The sequence below is a fragment of the Sparus aurata genome, chromosome 17 (genome assembly GCF_900880675.1).
Source record: "Sparus aurata chromosome 17, fSpaAur1.1, whole genome shotgun sequence".
Classification (NCBI taxonomy): domain Eukaryota; kingdom Metazoa; phylum Chordata; class Actinopteri; order Spariformes; family Sparidae; genus Sparus; species Sparus aurata.
The window spans coordinates 9,223,894-9,238,869 of record NC_044203.1 but is presented as its reverse complement, the minus strand read 5'-3'; the positions used below and the strand labels follow the sequence as shown (position 1 = coordinate 9,238,869).

Here is a 14,976-nt window from a genome sequence, read left to right as displayed (position 1 = left end):
AAGAGAAATTGGCAAGATTGAACTCAGGCCTTAATGAAAGACCTAACAGCTAACATTGATGTAATGTAGCAAAATTACGGGCACTTTTTTTCTTGCTTGACATCTTGGTAAACAGCTCCAGATGTTGAAGATGAGGTGTGATCAGCAAAGATGGAGAGGAACTGGCTGGACAGCAGTTACAGTGGATCATAACACTCTCAGGCACTCTTTATTTTTTATGAGACAGAGATAAGGGCTTGGGTCTACCGAGGAGAGCCTTTCTGGTTTTGGCTCGACTTGCTGCTTGATCTGGGAGTTTTATGGCCGCTGAGTGCATTTGCCACTGATGTGGAGGTTCTGATTGATGCATTGCCTCAAGATGATTTGGGGAGGTGCCTTTGAGACTTGTTGGTTTGGCATATGGTCCAACTAGACTCTTTCTTCTGTTAGATTCCTTCCAAACTATTTTTAGGGCTTTACACCACCAAACCTCATTGCTCCTAAATAATGGGTAATACATGTGAATTAGGGAACCCCATTTTGAAGACTTCTTAAAAACCCCAAGTTGTTATTCCATTGCTAAATCTACCGCTAACTTGACAAAGGATTGCTGCTTTGACTGAGAAATTAAACGGAAATCTATAGATGTGATAATATCAAACAGTCAATTACATGCAGGTTTTAAAATGCTGTAACCTCAGATGCACAGCTGATTCCTTGTTGTGGAGTTGAACACTGGATGCTTCTGCGTTAACATATGGTTTTGCCAACCAGTGGTTAAATCCACAACCCACTAAATGGCAGTCCTGGGATGTATGGACTGTTATTGGCTCCTGTAAGTAGCCTGCTGTTATGGTCTATTGTTGTTATGCCGTACTATGTGACTTGATTTGATGGATGTAATTGTTGTTGACAGAGAGTGAACATGTTCTAAAGTGGAAAAAAAGAAGAAAAGTTTATTCTTCAAAAATGTCATTGTGTCATCCAGTAAAACATTAAACATCCAATCAAATGTTCTATCACTGTGTGCCTTCGTAGTATAGTTTTTTTCTGACAGAATGAGACCCAGTATGTTTATGCCTGTGCAACTCTTTTACAAGTCAGAAAACACAAAGGAAAAAGTTAAACAAGTAAAAGAAAACAGCCTGTGGAAGTTTGCAATCAGATAGCACAAACTGGATAATCTCTGTCCCAATGCTATCCGGAAATCTTGCCTTTGATTCTACGGCTCGCAGGGAGCAAATGGCTTACAGAGATTGCACCATAAATCCGTCTGATCATCAGCTCAGCGGGGCCTTGTCTTCAGGACTAAGTAGACAGAGGGCGAAGACATAGAGCTTTGGAGAATCGTTTTTTCTTGAATCCAACCCCCCGTAGCAGTAACGAAACCCATCTCTGACTGTAAATAATAAAAAGATGGAGTAATGTTGGCACACTGTGGATTCCTCAGGCAGGTTGGAAAGCTAGAGTAAGTTCTGATGAGAGACTAAAATCATAGAGAGACAGAAGTAGATTGAACATCGGAGCGTACGTGCTTGGGAATGGTTATGAGAAGATCTTTGTGCCTGGCATGTGTTCACATTTGGCCATTTTTTCATGACAAATTGCATTATTTCTATGGCTATTATGAAGCCTCCAGATTGTTTATGGTCTGTCAGGCTTTCATGGTAACTTAGCCTAAAAGCCCACATCCATTGTTTGTTTTATGAGCCATGTAAAAATGTGCCCAACATGTAAATCTAGTAACTCTCAACTGTAATATCAGTGTTTTGTCGTAAATGCACATTGGCAAGTTTGGGGAACATTTTAGGCGAGACTGGATCTTATGACAGTGGGAAGAAAACTTTGACCAGAGATGAGCGTACCCACTATCTTTGTCGCATGTACGTATGTTAGTAGTCTAAGGCCAACCCACTTATTAACACAATTGTTCAGTCTGAGGAAAGCTGTGATGTTGTAATGATGCTAACATTTTCTGGTCAGTGTTTCAAACTGAGCAAAAAAGTTAAGTTAGTAACCATGAAGTGTGTCTACAAGCCAACTAAATATTTTCCAACAAAATTATTCTAGGTCTTATTTCAGACATGTAAATCACTACGCTATATTTATCTGTCCTTTCATTCAAATTTTAACATAGAGTGACCAGTTGTGGTGTTTTCTGTTTGGCATTCCAAACTGATTTAAAGCATCTGGTAAAGGCAATGCACAAGTGTGTCATTCCAGCAGAAGGCCTTGCACCCAGCCACTATTGCCTGTGAGTCAACCAAAGCGACACAACCCACAGCGTTACTCTGCTTTGTCTTTGAGGTTTGCTGGAGTTTTGGCTTCCTTGAGGTTACTTTAGCTCCTCAGACACAGGAAAGCAGTCAGGGGAAAAATTAAACCCGGCGGCTTCCTGCATCCAGTGAGTCAAGTGGTGATCAATACACTCTGGGCAGGATGCTGCGCTACACGGTTTAATCCTCGCTCTCAGGCAATCCGGAATACAGCAATCCTTCAATGGAGCTTATTACTTGCTGGGAGCTCCTGGTAATATGGCAGTCTGGGAAACGATTACCTCGCAATTAAGGCTAATGTTCACTTTATTAGTGCTTTCTTCGACAGAAAATCTGGAAAGATATTGTGTTGCAATTAGGCACACCATTTGCTTTGTGAGGCTTAAATCCAAACAGGCACCATGAGAAGTGATTGCATTTAGAAAAGGAATTGTGTTTTTTGTCTTTGTTTATCATGTTTGAGTTGTGTTGTGTGTGAGTGTGACTAACAGGCTTTCATTTTTTGTTTTTTTATTCATTTGTTCTAAATACACTTATAGAGATGGGGTTTGTATTTTAGTTTGAGTGAGACAGAAAGTTACAAAAAGGAGTAACACAGTAACTGGGTGCCTCTGTTTGTCATTTTTCAATGGAGAAAGGTAGGCTTGTATTGACTCAATGTTACACAAACTGTGGGTGGTCTGTGTTTTATGTCTCAGGGTGAGCGTGTGCTCCATTTAGCAGACCCTCACCCCTTTGACCTATGAATAATTCCACTCTTATTATAGAAATGATGATGCCATATAAGGCGGGACATTTTAACCAGTAAAATTACCCACGCAGAGCTAGTCAGTAGCAAGCTATTTGGCAGAGCATTTTTCTAAAGCCTGAGTTAACTCTGTTTGTAGATCTAGATTTGTTATAACTACTTTTATATCTATCACTTAATGAATCCTAAAGCCAGAGGAGTGCTGGTTGTAGTGTGTTTTTAAAAGTTGCTCCCAGTGCTCTATTTTGTGTGTTTGTATTTGACTTCACTCTCCATGGTGGCGAGAGAGAAGAAAAGGAGATTGTGTGGAGAGGGCATATGGTTAGCTGAAAAGATAATAAACATCCAGATCTTGAAGGAGTGTATCGCCCTGGCTTGACATTGACCATGTTGCTTGTTTAAAGTGACCACCATGATAAGAATTCACATGCTATAATTGAGTTGTATATATTCCTAATCTTTCATAAAAACCTTTTTGACTGTTGCAATTGATATATAAATCGATGCATTATCATTATCAATTGACAGATCAACAGAGATAGAGATTTGGATGTTGGTTGGTTGAGATACAGCATTACAGAGATCTCAAGTAGCAGGTGAATTCAAACCCACATTTCCTAAAACTGAAATATGTGTTGGAAAAATTGAAAAAGGCTTTTAGGCTGTGACTTAAAAGTGAAAATTTTAATCTTGGAATATGTCTCTTTTATTCTTAATGTTTGCAGTGCCACATAACGTTCATCCAGAATTTTCAGATACAGATCAACATATTTCTTTTTAAAGGGATTTTCTAAAGTAGTTTGACTTCGGGGAGAGCTTTGAAACACAAAGAGCAAAACAACCCAAACCAGCAAGGGCAATAGTAGAGTGATTATCCTCTGATACTAATGTCAACAAAACTTTGCAAGCTGTGTTCAGAAACACAACTCAATGCAGCTTTTATAGACATTTACATTGTTAATCATAGTTTAAAACATTTAATGTTTCAAATAGTATTGCTCTCTGGCTATTACCCAGGTGCAGGCCTCTTGTTTTACTGGTTTGTTAAACAAATGTAAGTTACGAAATGAAACATGTCTTCTTTCATTACAAAGATGAAGACAAGATCACATCTAAGATCCTTGGACAAGGACCTGGTTATGGCTTTAGGATGTTACAAGGATGAAGTTGTAATGATTTTAATCCAAAGTAAGGTTGACAGTTTTCCATCCCTCAAGTAAACTGATGAATGTTGACAGTACTTCAGTTGCTTTGGAACCTGGTGTATAAAAGCTATGCAAACATAAGGTCTGCTGCATTCCGCTTACACGCTCAAGCCTCCTGCAATATGGCTTTGGTATTTCTCAACACTGTCCTCTCCCATTTCTCTCTGTTTGATTTATTCTATCTTGCTGGTTTCAGAACATTGATACTCTCCAAGAACACTTAGGCCTGCACAGCTTTTGCCTTCCAGTTGCACCTCACATGTGCAATTAAGTTGTCAGAGTAGCCTCAGCCACTCACTGCGCTGTTCTTAGACACCGGGTGCTTACATCGTTCGAAAATTGCTTATGTCTTGTGTCTTGTACATAATATTTTGTATAAAATTATGGGCAAAGCTCAGATCAAGGGTGGTTCAGTTTTTGACAGATGAATAGCAATTTACATTGACTGCTTGTTTTTTGAAAAAGGTAAAGACCGTTATTTATCATGTAGTAAAAGAAATATCTTTCGAGGATACTTTTCATATCATAGAAAATAACAATAATGGGCTTGAATAGATTAACTACATGATAGATAATTGCCATATAACTGGGGACTTGTTATGGTTTGGATTCGGAATTAACTGGTTAGATTTAAAACTCTTGGTTTGGAAATTCCCCCATGTGTGTCGTAGCTGACTTGACTAAGATGTGTGTGTCTTTTTGCACATGCATCTGTGTGTGTACGTAAAGGGTCTGTGTGGACCGTTTTATTGTAGCTAACACATTGCAGTTATTAGCATTAGGGGGTAGCTGTGCCAGCGTAAGCAGCATGCCTCACATGCTCAGCCTGGGCTTGTGGTTAGCTGATGGAGACATCTGAAGGACCAGAGCCTCTCAGATCTAAATCAGGAACAATTTCTCCCTCTTTCCCAATCTCTTTTGATCCCCCCCCCCCCCCCCCCCACTTTCCTGTTGTCTCACTCCTATTTTTCTTCTTTTCTGTCTTTCGCTAATCATTTCTTCCTTCACTCGTTTTCACACTCTTTTCTCCCTTTCTTTGTCTTTCTCTGTCCATTTTCTTTGAGTCTTTCCTTTTCATCCGTGATTTAGGTGTGTCAGGTGCAATAATACTTAAAGTACAGGTCAACAGCAGGAATGTGGTATGTTAACATGAAGAGGTCACGGGGCAGAATTTGACTGGGCTCTGATGAAAAGAAAATGGAGACAGCAGTGATCTAGACAGTCCAGCTTGGTTCCAAATTCCATCACGGCAACTACATCAGGACCAGTCACTAACCTGTCTCAATTCCTTGTTCTTGGCTTTTAATCAAGTCTTGGGATTGGAGTTACTATGACTTAAAAGCTTTTGTTTGAACAGCAATTGTGGAAAACAAACATTGTTAGCGAGGATGACAGAGTGCTGACCTCAGCGCTCCCTCGGCTTTATAATGTCTTACTGCTGATGTGCTTATTGTTGTGTGGAAAAATATCAGCAAAAAAGCAGTTTTATAACAAAGAAGTTGAATACACTGGCTTTGAGATTTACTTGATTAATGGAGTATTATGCACACTTTAACTGGAGCAGCAACAGCTACTGTACCGTAAACAAAAGATTGGTTTCTTCTGGTATTACATGAGGTTAACTTATAAGACTAAAGGACATGTGTTGTGAGTTTTTGATTGAACTGTACCTCTAAGGCTTGCTTTATGGCTCTTAACAGTTAAGATGGTTTTACTGTGTAGTGCTTATATCAAGTGTACAGATATTTTACTGCCCCTCAGTTCAAGAATCTGTCCTACAACTGCAGCCAAATGTATGCTCTCATGTGAAGATGGTCTAAGGAGAAGGACTGAATAAGAAGCCCAAATGAAATACTGTGAAGTCCACAGTCCCCCTGTTGCCCCTGGTGGGTCTGGGATCCCTGTTTGTCTTTGTTATGATTCTAGGCATGTTGGAGGCAGATATTAAACATAGCCAGTTTGACTTGGGTACAGTGGAGGCACTCTTGGCAGCGACCTCCAGCATGACATCACCAGTGCTGTCGTTGTGATTCCTAGTGCTTTGAGTGAAATAGTTTTGTAATTGTGCATTCTACTTCTGGCAGAAGCCTTGGAATCTTTTTCATTTCCCCGCTCCCCCTCCTTAATGAACATGTTACATTTTTGGGCTTGCTAGGAAAATTAACCTATTGCTTTCATTGTAAAAGTTTGCAGGGATGAAAAGTGCTTAGTAACACTTCTGGTATTACAGACCTTGTAAACTGCTCCCTACCCCTTCCCACAAGTCTTTTCTCTGTTGTGGTTGCGGTAATTATATAGGTATGAAGGATTGGAAAACACTAATTACAGATAATTCATTTGACTATAAAGAAAATAACAAGAGTTTCAAGTAAACCAGGGTTTTTATGCTTATTTTATTGATGTCTCTCCTTTATATGACGTCAAGGATATTTTGTTTATGTACTGTATATTGATGGTTGATATGCAGTAGGCCTATAAGCTGAGTAGTTGCGATGTGTGTGGTTTCACAAAAGAAAATTGCCTTGAGAAGCATTATGGCTCTACTTTGACATTAGGAAGCAACATGATCATTTTAGCTGTACATTTGTGCTTAACAACAGTGCTTAAAATGCTGTGCTGTTGGATTTTTTTTTATATGGACACTTTGCATTCCAAAATCATGAAGGTGGCATTTTCTTTTGGTTGACATCTTTGTAAACTGGGCTTGTTCAGAAACTACTTGAATTGAGCTTCCTCTGTTACACTGATCTTACACTGACTTAATTTGTTCCGAAAAACGGGTCAGTTGAACTTCCAGCGCACATTGTGTACTTTTCAGGACTGTAATATTTCATTAATGCAGTACACGCATTGTAAATAGGGATTTTCTTTCCCAGTAGTGGATTTAATTACTTCAAGACAAGGGGAAAGAGTGAGAGAGAAAGAGCACATTTTTGTAATGAGCTGTTTTCACTGAGATAATTATTCAGAATGTCACACGATGTGATATTCATCTGGGTTCATTTGGGGCTCTAATCCCTCCAATCTGCCATGGTTTCCAGCTGCACAGCTCTGCTGTGTTTTTAGAGTATGGGTCTTTACATTTAGGCTGTGTGAGAAACTGGGCACATGCATTTGTGCATTTGTGTGTGTTATTATATGGAAGTATTTGACTTTAGTGCAAGTTTGTGGTTTAGATTGTTGGTATCTTCAGAATATAATATTGATATCAAGAGCCTTTGCTCATTTTAAGTGATTTGAATGTGTGTGAAATTCTGTCTTGACAGCATTGGCTGGCAGCAGCCTTCTCTATTCTGAGGAGAAAATGAAACCCCTGTCTTTAATCATGGTGTAATGGCTTTCTGCATTTGTTACAGTTTCATTAAAAACCCATTAGCAGTTAATTTTTAGTTGAGCTGATGGATTTGTTCGAAGCCAAGAGACGTTAAAGAAAAGGTAATTTGAGTCAACTGCGATGAGCTCTGTTCTCTTTAGTTTACATTCCGCTGCGGTCGTCATCAATGGGTTGAGCAGCTTAAGTGTAAAAGAAGTGGCTGCATACCATTTGACGTTACTGGAACCTTCCCAAACTGTGACTGTATGTTTGAAACAGGCAACCACTTTTCAAGTCTCATTCCTCTTGTTGCCAGCTGGAAACTGTTCTTATGAGAACCAGGGTCATCAATGTTGAAATGAGCTTTAGACTAGCTGGTTATAGATTGGGTGAGAAGGTCTAGATTAAGCGTAGAGGAGGATGACAATGATTTTAAGGAGGAAGGAATTTGGACAGGTGAAAGAACAAAATCAAGATGACATGAGGACAAGAGAAGACAAGTAGCAAAGCATTGTGCACTGAATGTGGTGTGTGTATCATATTAGCAGTGAGTGTTTTCAGTATTGCTCTAGAAAAACAATCTGAAACCCATCACATCTACAGTGTTCCATGGCCAGTCAGTTTTGGACAGATTTCCTATTAAGTTTGAATGTGGTTATACAGCTAAATGTGTTGTCTGCAAGTGTTTTTGAAGAAGGAAATAGGCTGTCTGTTCGCTGGATCCTCCCCAGGGATGGTGCTCTGTGGGCCCTGACATATGGGACAGGGCCTCGACTTGTCTGACCCAGTGTGTTTGTCTATGTTTGTATGTGTATATAAGTGATTTGGAGGAGGGGGGGGGGTCTGTCTGAGATAAGGAGCTATTGAGTTTCCTTCATTTATTTTTTCACTCCATAGGCGTTCGCCATCCATTGCCTGGCCTCCATTCTCTGGGCCTGCTGCTTTGATGTCAGCATGAGTTCACCAGCAACCTGCAGAGGAGAAACAACAATAACACAGAGCATGTTTATCCAGCAATGGTCCTCTGCATGTTCTCATTAATCTGCTGAAACTGTGTGAAATTGAACAGTTTTAAAAATGTTTGGTTTTCAAACAGGCAGTTGCAGCAGGCAGGCAGGGTAGTCGACTTCTAATCTCTGCCAGCATTTTTTTCTCCTTTCTCCTGTGTGTGTGTGTGTGTGTGTGTGTGTGTGTGTGTGTGTGTGTGTGTGTGTGTGTGTGTGTGTGTGTGTGTGTGTGTTTAACTGAAATTGAAAAATTGCTTTGTAATTTTGTTTTGTTTTAGGCCAACACATGTCAAAGTGAAAGCCTGAAATGATGAGCAGTAATGCCACTATTTGTTTTCCCCCCACACAATATCAACTCAAAATGAATTAGTTGGAACTGTTTAGATTTCTGCTTGCTGTTACCTGTAATGGCCCACTTACCAAAAAATATAGTTTTTTTTCCTGCACAATTTCAGGGCTGCAACTAATGGTTATTTTCTTTTGTTGCTTCATCTGTCGATTATTTTCTCGATTAATCAATTTGTTTTTGTGTGTTTCCCAATGCCAGAGATGGCGTCCCCAATTTTTTTGTTTTGTCAATAACCCAAAGATATTCAGTTCCATCTCTTAGAAGAGTAATGAAACCTGAAAATATTCACATTTAAGGAGCTGGAGTCAGATTATTTTAAACTTTTTTGTTAAAAAAATTCCTCGATGAATTTGATAGTTGACAACTAATTAATTGTTGCAGCTCTTCACAAGTTTAACTTTTTTACATCACAGTTTACATATAAATTACAGTGCTAATGGATTTCACTGGTTTCTGGTATCTGTGAGATATAGCTCGTTTGTTTGTACTAGGGGAACTGTGACAGTATCTGCAGAGTTGCTGTTTCTAATAGCTGGAGGTGGTGGCGGAGTTCAGCTAATGTGTTGAGCAGCTCAGATGTGGGTCGACCCTCCAGACAGGCTCAACACACTGCCCCTGACTGAGCCAGACGTCTGCAGGGGGACAGAGGTCAGGCCTGGCCTTCCTGTGCCCTAACCCTCCATGGGTGCCCACTTACCCTCTGAGTAGGGGGTCCCTCTCGCCTGTCACTCACACTGCCAGTACCTGCTCCTTTTTTTCAGTCCCTCTGTTTGGTTCTCATTATCTCCAAGTCTCTCTCACTATTGTTGTCTCTCAGCTACTCTTGGTTTCAATGTCTCACTTTAACTCACTCTGTTATTTTTTCCACTTATCTCTTTGTCTCTTGTCCCTCTTTTCCCTTTTTGCTACTGTCATCTTTGGTCAACAGCTCAGTTGACATGCCTGCAGGGGAAGCTACACCTCCTTTTCCCGGCCCTTGTGTCTTTCCCTCCCTCTCTATCCCTCCTTCCCTCACTCCCTGTCCTGTGCCCTGCCGTGGCATTGGAGGGATCAGTTTACCCGGCAGCAGCTGAGGCAGGCTTCATTTGTCCCAGGGCTTCCCTCTGAAAAGGCATTTTTTGCCTCTGGAGAATTGCTCACTGCCCACGGTGACATTGAGTGCTTAATTGCGCTACTTCCAAATTTGGCAGTCATGTTCTTTAGTGGCAGTTTGAGATGCTGAACTCAATGTACTCTTAGCCTGAAGGGTGAAGCATTTCTTTAGGTATAGATATGAGAGTCTACATGGGAGGAAGACTTTTTCTTTTTCTGTTGTGCTCAAGAAGCACATTGTGATGTACACTAAACACCTCAACATGTGAGCATGTTTCATTCTAGACTTACCTCATCTAAAAAGCAGCCCTTTTATTGTGACAAGTTAGTAAATGAAGTGTGAATAATGAGCAACAAATTTACATCTTATTATTTGCCAATCTCTGTTCTTTGGAACCTTGATGAAGTATTTATTATTCTTCTCCCTCTGTTTACAGATTCCCACCACTCACTAATGGGTAAAAAACTGCTTGCTTAGTGCAGCTCTACCGTAAAGGTCTCTACTGAAGTAAAGTCTAAATATTTCTGCCAGAGCCTCTCTCGTCTCTTTTGGCAATTGTGTGTTTACTTTACTGCACTGGGGGATACTTGCTACTCAGTCAGTGTGTCCACAACTCAAATTATGTAAAGTATGTTTAAAACCTAATCTTTTTTACTCAACCACACAGAGGGAAAGAGGTTCACCATCGTTAAATAGTGTCAGAACCAGGAAATGTGTGTTAATTGTGTGGGGTGCGTGTATGTACAGCGTGTACAGCATGTGACTTGCCTGAAAGATGTGGCTGTGGGTTTTCATTTTCTCATTTGAGTGTGTGTGCATGGAGTAGCCAAATATATTTGGTTTTGACACCCTCAGTGTTTACATTAGTCGGGATAAGGGTGACTCCTGAGACACTCTGCCACACTGATCCCCCATTTAAATGCTAAACACATGTGATCACCCCCTTTCTTTGTCTAGATTGTCTGACTAACTTACCACCCGGGCTGACTGTGAAGGTTACAGTGCCGCACTAACTCCTAATCAATGCCATACTGGAGGTTAAATCACTCAACTCTGCACCTTTTTCCTGACTTCTCTATTTTTATAATGGCTCTAATGTGTTGGGTTTCTTTTCTTTCTTTCATTTCTTCCTACCAACCACTGTTGCAGGCAAATGTCTACTGTGAATATGAAGATGAGGTATTTGCCTTAAATATACATAGTAGTTCTAGAATCTAGAGGAATAGTGCTTTAGCTATAATAGTTACAGGATATCTTTTGTGCTTTTACTTGGATGTAGTAGCCCATTCTCCTCTGTTCTCCAAATTGAAAATGTATGGTTGATGAGGTTTTTACAATAGTGCTGGCTATATTTCACATATGATAAAAACAAAACTTTCTTCTGCATACCAAAACAGATTTGAAAAATGTATTCATTCATTTTAATGAACTGTTGAATCAAAAGCTGTGAACATGTTCCCTCCTAAAACTTGGAAACAAGACAACAAGCCTCCTGTAAGACTTGGAAACACGATGACCAAGACCCTCTGGAGAAGGTGACAATCTGCTAGTAGAACATTTTACAAGTCCACAAAGTCAGTCTCTTTATTGCAAATGGAGCTTCTCCAGGGTTTGTCACTTGATGACATCAGATATGAGGGCAGTGTTTTTCTGCTTTAGCTTTAGGAAAGTGTTTAAACATATTTAAAAAATGATCTACAGGAGCAAAAAGGGAACTCCTTTTTGATGATTTTCTCTTTTTGTGCAATTGTGGATTGGTTAAGTCTAACTTAATTGCATTACCCAGCAGGAGATCTAGTAAAAAGTCTTTGGCTGTCGGTCTATTACCACAGTCTCCTGACCCCTCCACTGTTTGTCATCATGCCCCTACTGTTCTAATCGCACCTCATATCTTGGTCACAATGCACCCACTTGGCTGAGACACTGTTCAAGCTGAACCAATAAATAACCACCTCATCCTGAGTCTTGGCCCATGTTGTTTATCTTCAGGCTCATCTCTAAAAGGGATGTCCATTTCATCGTCATTCCTACACACACACACGCACACACACACACACACACACACACACACACACACACACACACACACACACACACACACACACAGATCTTGTACTTGCATTCCAGGGCTTAGCAGGCCGTTGGTCTTTGAGTGCAGATGACGTGCTGTTGTGGAGGAGAGACCTTCACCCCTCTCATCCACAGACCACAGTTTATTTGTAGAGCCCACAGAGGTGGTGGTAAATGGGGATGGGAGGAAGGTCAGTGGGAAGGTTTGGTGTGAAGGGGGGCTTAACAACATTGGTGTGTGTAGATGCTCCTGTAATCAATGTTCACTTTGGACACAACCATGCAGGAAAACAGGTACTCAGCTTACATGCACACTAATGATTTGATTACCCTCAGTAGTCAGATAAAGGTAGCGGTAAGATTAGACTGGTTAAATTTTTCCCTATAGTTTACTACTTAAGCTCCAAGAGATAATCGCCAGAAATTAGGGATTTAACTGGTGTTTCGGATGTGATTCAATTCAAGATTGTTCTTTGTACCTTTAGTTTGAACCAAAGTAAGACACTTGACTAAACTTTATTATAGTTTATCTGGTTACAACTGAATAACTGTCAGACTGATACTAAACTCACCAGTTATGCAGAGCTATTTGAGACTGCTGTGTTTACTTCATTACCTATCCTCACAGGCATTCATGTTTGTTTTTCCTTCAGGATGATCACGAGAGCGGCTCTAGCTCCACCAGTCGCAGTGTCTCAGACAGCTCCAAGGCCGTGGCCAAGCCCCGCCGCCTCCAACAAGCTGCCCCCAGCGACCCAGACCTGCCCCCAGGTGAGTGATGGCCCTAGGGCCAGTGAGGCTATTCCACCTCCCTGCTCAAAGAATGACCACCAGGACAGGCAGGGCATGGGAGGGGAGGTTCTGGCCACAGAGTGAAACCCAAGCCCTTTTCAGACAGGGATTTCACAATAGCAGCGTAACAAAGGCTTGCCTGAACACCGTCTTTTTTTTGTTCACAGTGAAACAAGCAGTGCCGGCATCACACAGCTCCAATGTTTCATATTTCATACAGCACATTGCAGTCACATTGCGGAACCCAAAGTGGTGTGATGTTACACGTCATAAACGCAGTGAGAGCCAGGCAATGGAAGCTGCCTGGGACAGACGCTGTTTTCCAAGTGGAAGTGCGATGAAGAGTTGATAGGACGGACAGGTTGACAGCAACTTTTCCAAACAAAATTTTGGCATATTTTTCCATCATAAGTTGCCAAAGACGCTACCACATCACGTTACTTCAGTGGTTTGAAATGTGGGATAATTCTTTTTTGTTTTGTGTCATATCCAGAATAATGGTGCAATTTTCACATCTTGCAAAGAGTGTGAATGGCGCTTGAGTTTAGGACCTATTTACACTACAGGAAGACGTTGATTGTTCTTTCCAGCCTTTAAGAATGCTGTAAAGACAATGGATTCAAATCCACTAGCTTGTTAGTAGCCAAATGCCTGCAATTGTTAATGTCAGATTCAACTGAGAGAAACAATCATTTTGAGATGAACACTGCATTTTTAACCAGTGTAAATCAGCGAGAGTGTGGGGGATGTGTCGGTGATAAATCACATAGTGTTGGCTCTTATCAACAAGGCCACTTGACCACATGCCTCCTACAGGGCCAGGGATGCTGTGCCTGCCCTCCTCCGGCACTTTACTGCACCTCAAAAAGAACTAAGGCAGGATAATCTTTTGAAAATATTTATGACACTTTTTAAAATCCATTTGTAACAGTCTTTTGCAAAAGAGAAACATACATAAATGTTATGTTAGCTAGTTAACTTTTTAAATGTATGTCTATTATGGCACAGACAACATTGAATATAATTTCAATGTCAACAAACAGTTAATGAATATTGTCAACTTCTTAGACACAACATTATGGAAAAAATAAGTAGAACCAATGAAAAGTTCTAGGGGCATGGATAAAGTTTCCAGAGAAAGCAAAGGTTAGAAATAAGGTGGCTTAGGGGAGACTAAAATAAAAAGAGAAGATATGGTTTTTAGAGGAAAAAAAAGGAGAGAGGCGGGGGTCTTGAGCTTTAAGAGCTAGGTCAGAGTATAACAACCAAAACGAGGCTCACTCCCAGAGTATACATGGATGTATGAACCTACACTCCTGGCTGGTTGTATCTGGGGAGGATCCATTTCCAGGCCTGACGTTATGAGATAATATCTCTCCCCAGCTGTTAAAGCAGGGTGCCTCACACTCCAGCATCTCTCTTTGGGCCTGCCTTCAACAGATCTCCCAGGTGTGTGTGTGTGTGTGTGTGTGTGTGTGTGTGTGTATGTGTGTGTGTGCGTGTGCGTGCGTACGTACGTGCGTGCGTGCGTGCGTGCGTGCGCATTTGGTTTTCAGTGTATCTGTGTTAATTTGTGTGCACACCCTACACTGCTCCAGCAGCATACCTTGTTTCAACCCATTACAGGCTGTAGAGACAACTCTGAGGTCAAAGGTTGCAGCACCTCAATAATGGCAAGGAAACAGATGAATGCTGTAATTCCAGCCCTCCTAATTAAAAGGTAGAGGTTAAAGGGTAGAGGAGGTAAAACTAACCTGCTATGACTCAGACAGAGGATGTTTTTCTAAGAATAAGATACAAAACAAACCTATAGGAGTCTTTAAAGTTGTTAAATGATGTTTTTTCAAAGTGAGGACACAGCACAGCATATCATGGCAGTACACACAGACAATTGTGTTGACCTTCAGTTATTAGTCTCTTGAGTACCTGCCTTTAGACTTGTTATTGACCACTGTTATGGATGTACATGTTGTCTTGAATATCTATTGTATTTCTGTTACTACCCAAGAAAATATCCATGATCTGCATGGCCTAGTACTTTTACCTATACTATATATCTTTAGACACACTAAAATACATTAAGATGCACACTGCTACTGTCACTAAAGAGGTCTATAGAATAACCAAAGGAAGAAACTTTAAAA

General features: G+C 40.7%; 1 protein-coding gene across 4 annotated transcripts in view; it reads left to right on the top strand.

The window, feature by feature from the left end:
- vps13b (vacuolar protein sorting 13 homolog B) overlaps window positions 1-14,976 on the top strand; it is a 329,852-nt gene that overhangs the window by 8,479 nt on the left and 306,397 nt on the right. For all 4 annotated transcript variants that reach the window (XM_030393719.1, XM_030393722.1, XM_030393718.1 and 1 more), the window contains exon 4: window positions 12,694-12,811. In XM_030393719.1, the coding sequence (XP_030249579.1) occupies window positions 12,694-12,811 (118 nt within the window). The remainder of the gene's footprint in view (window positions 1-12,693; window positions 12,812-14,976) is intronic.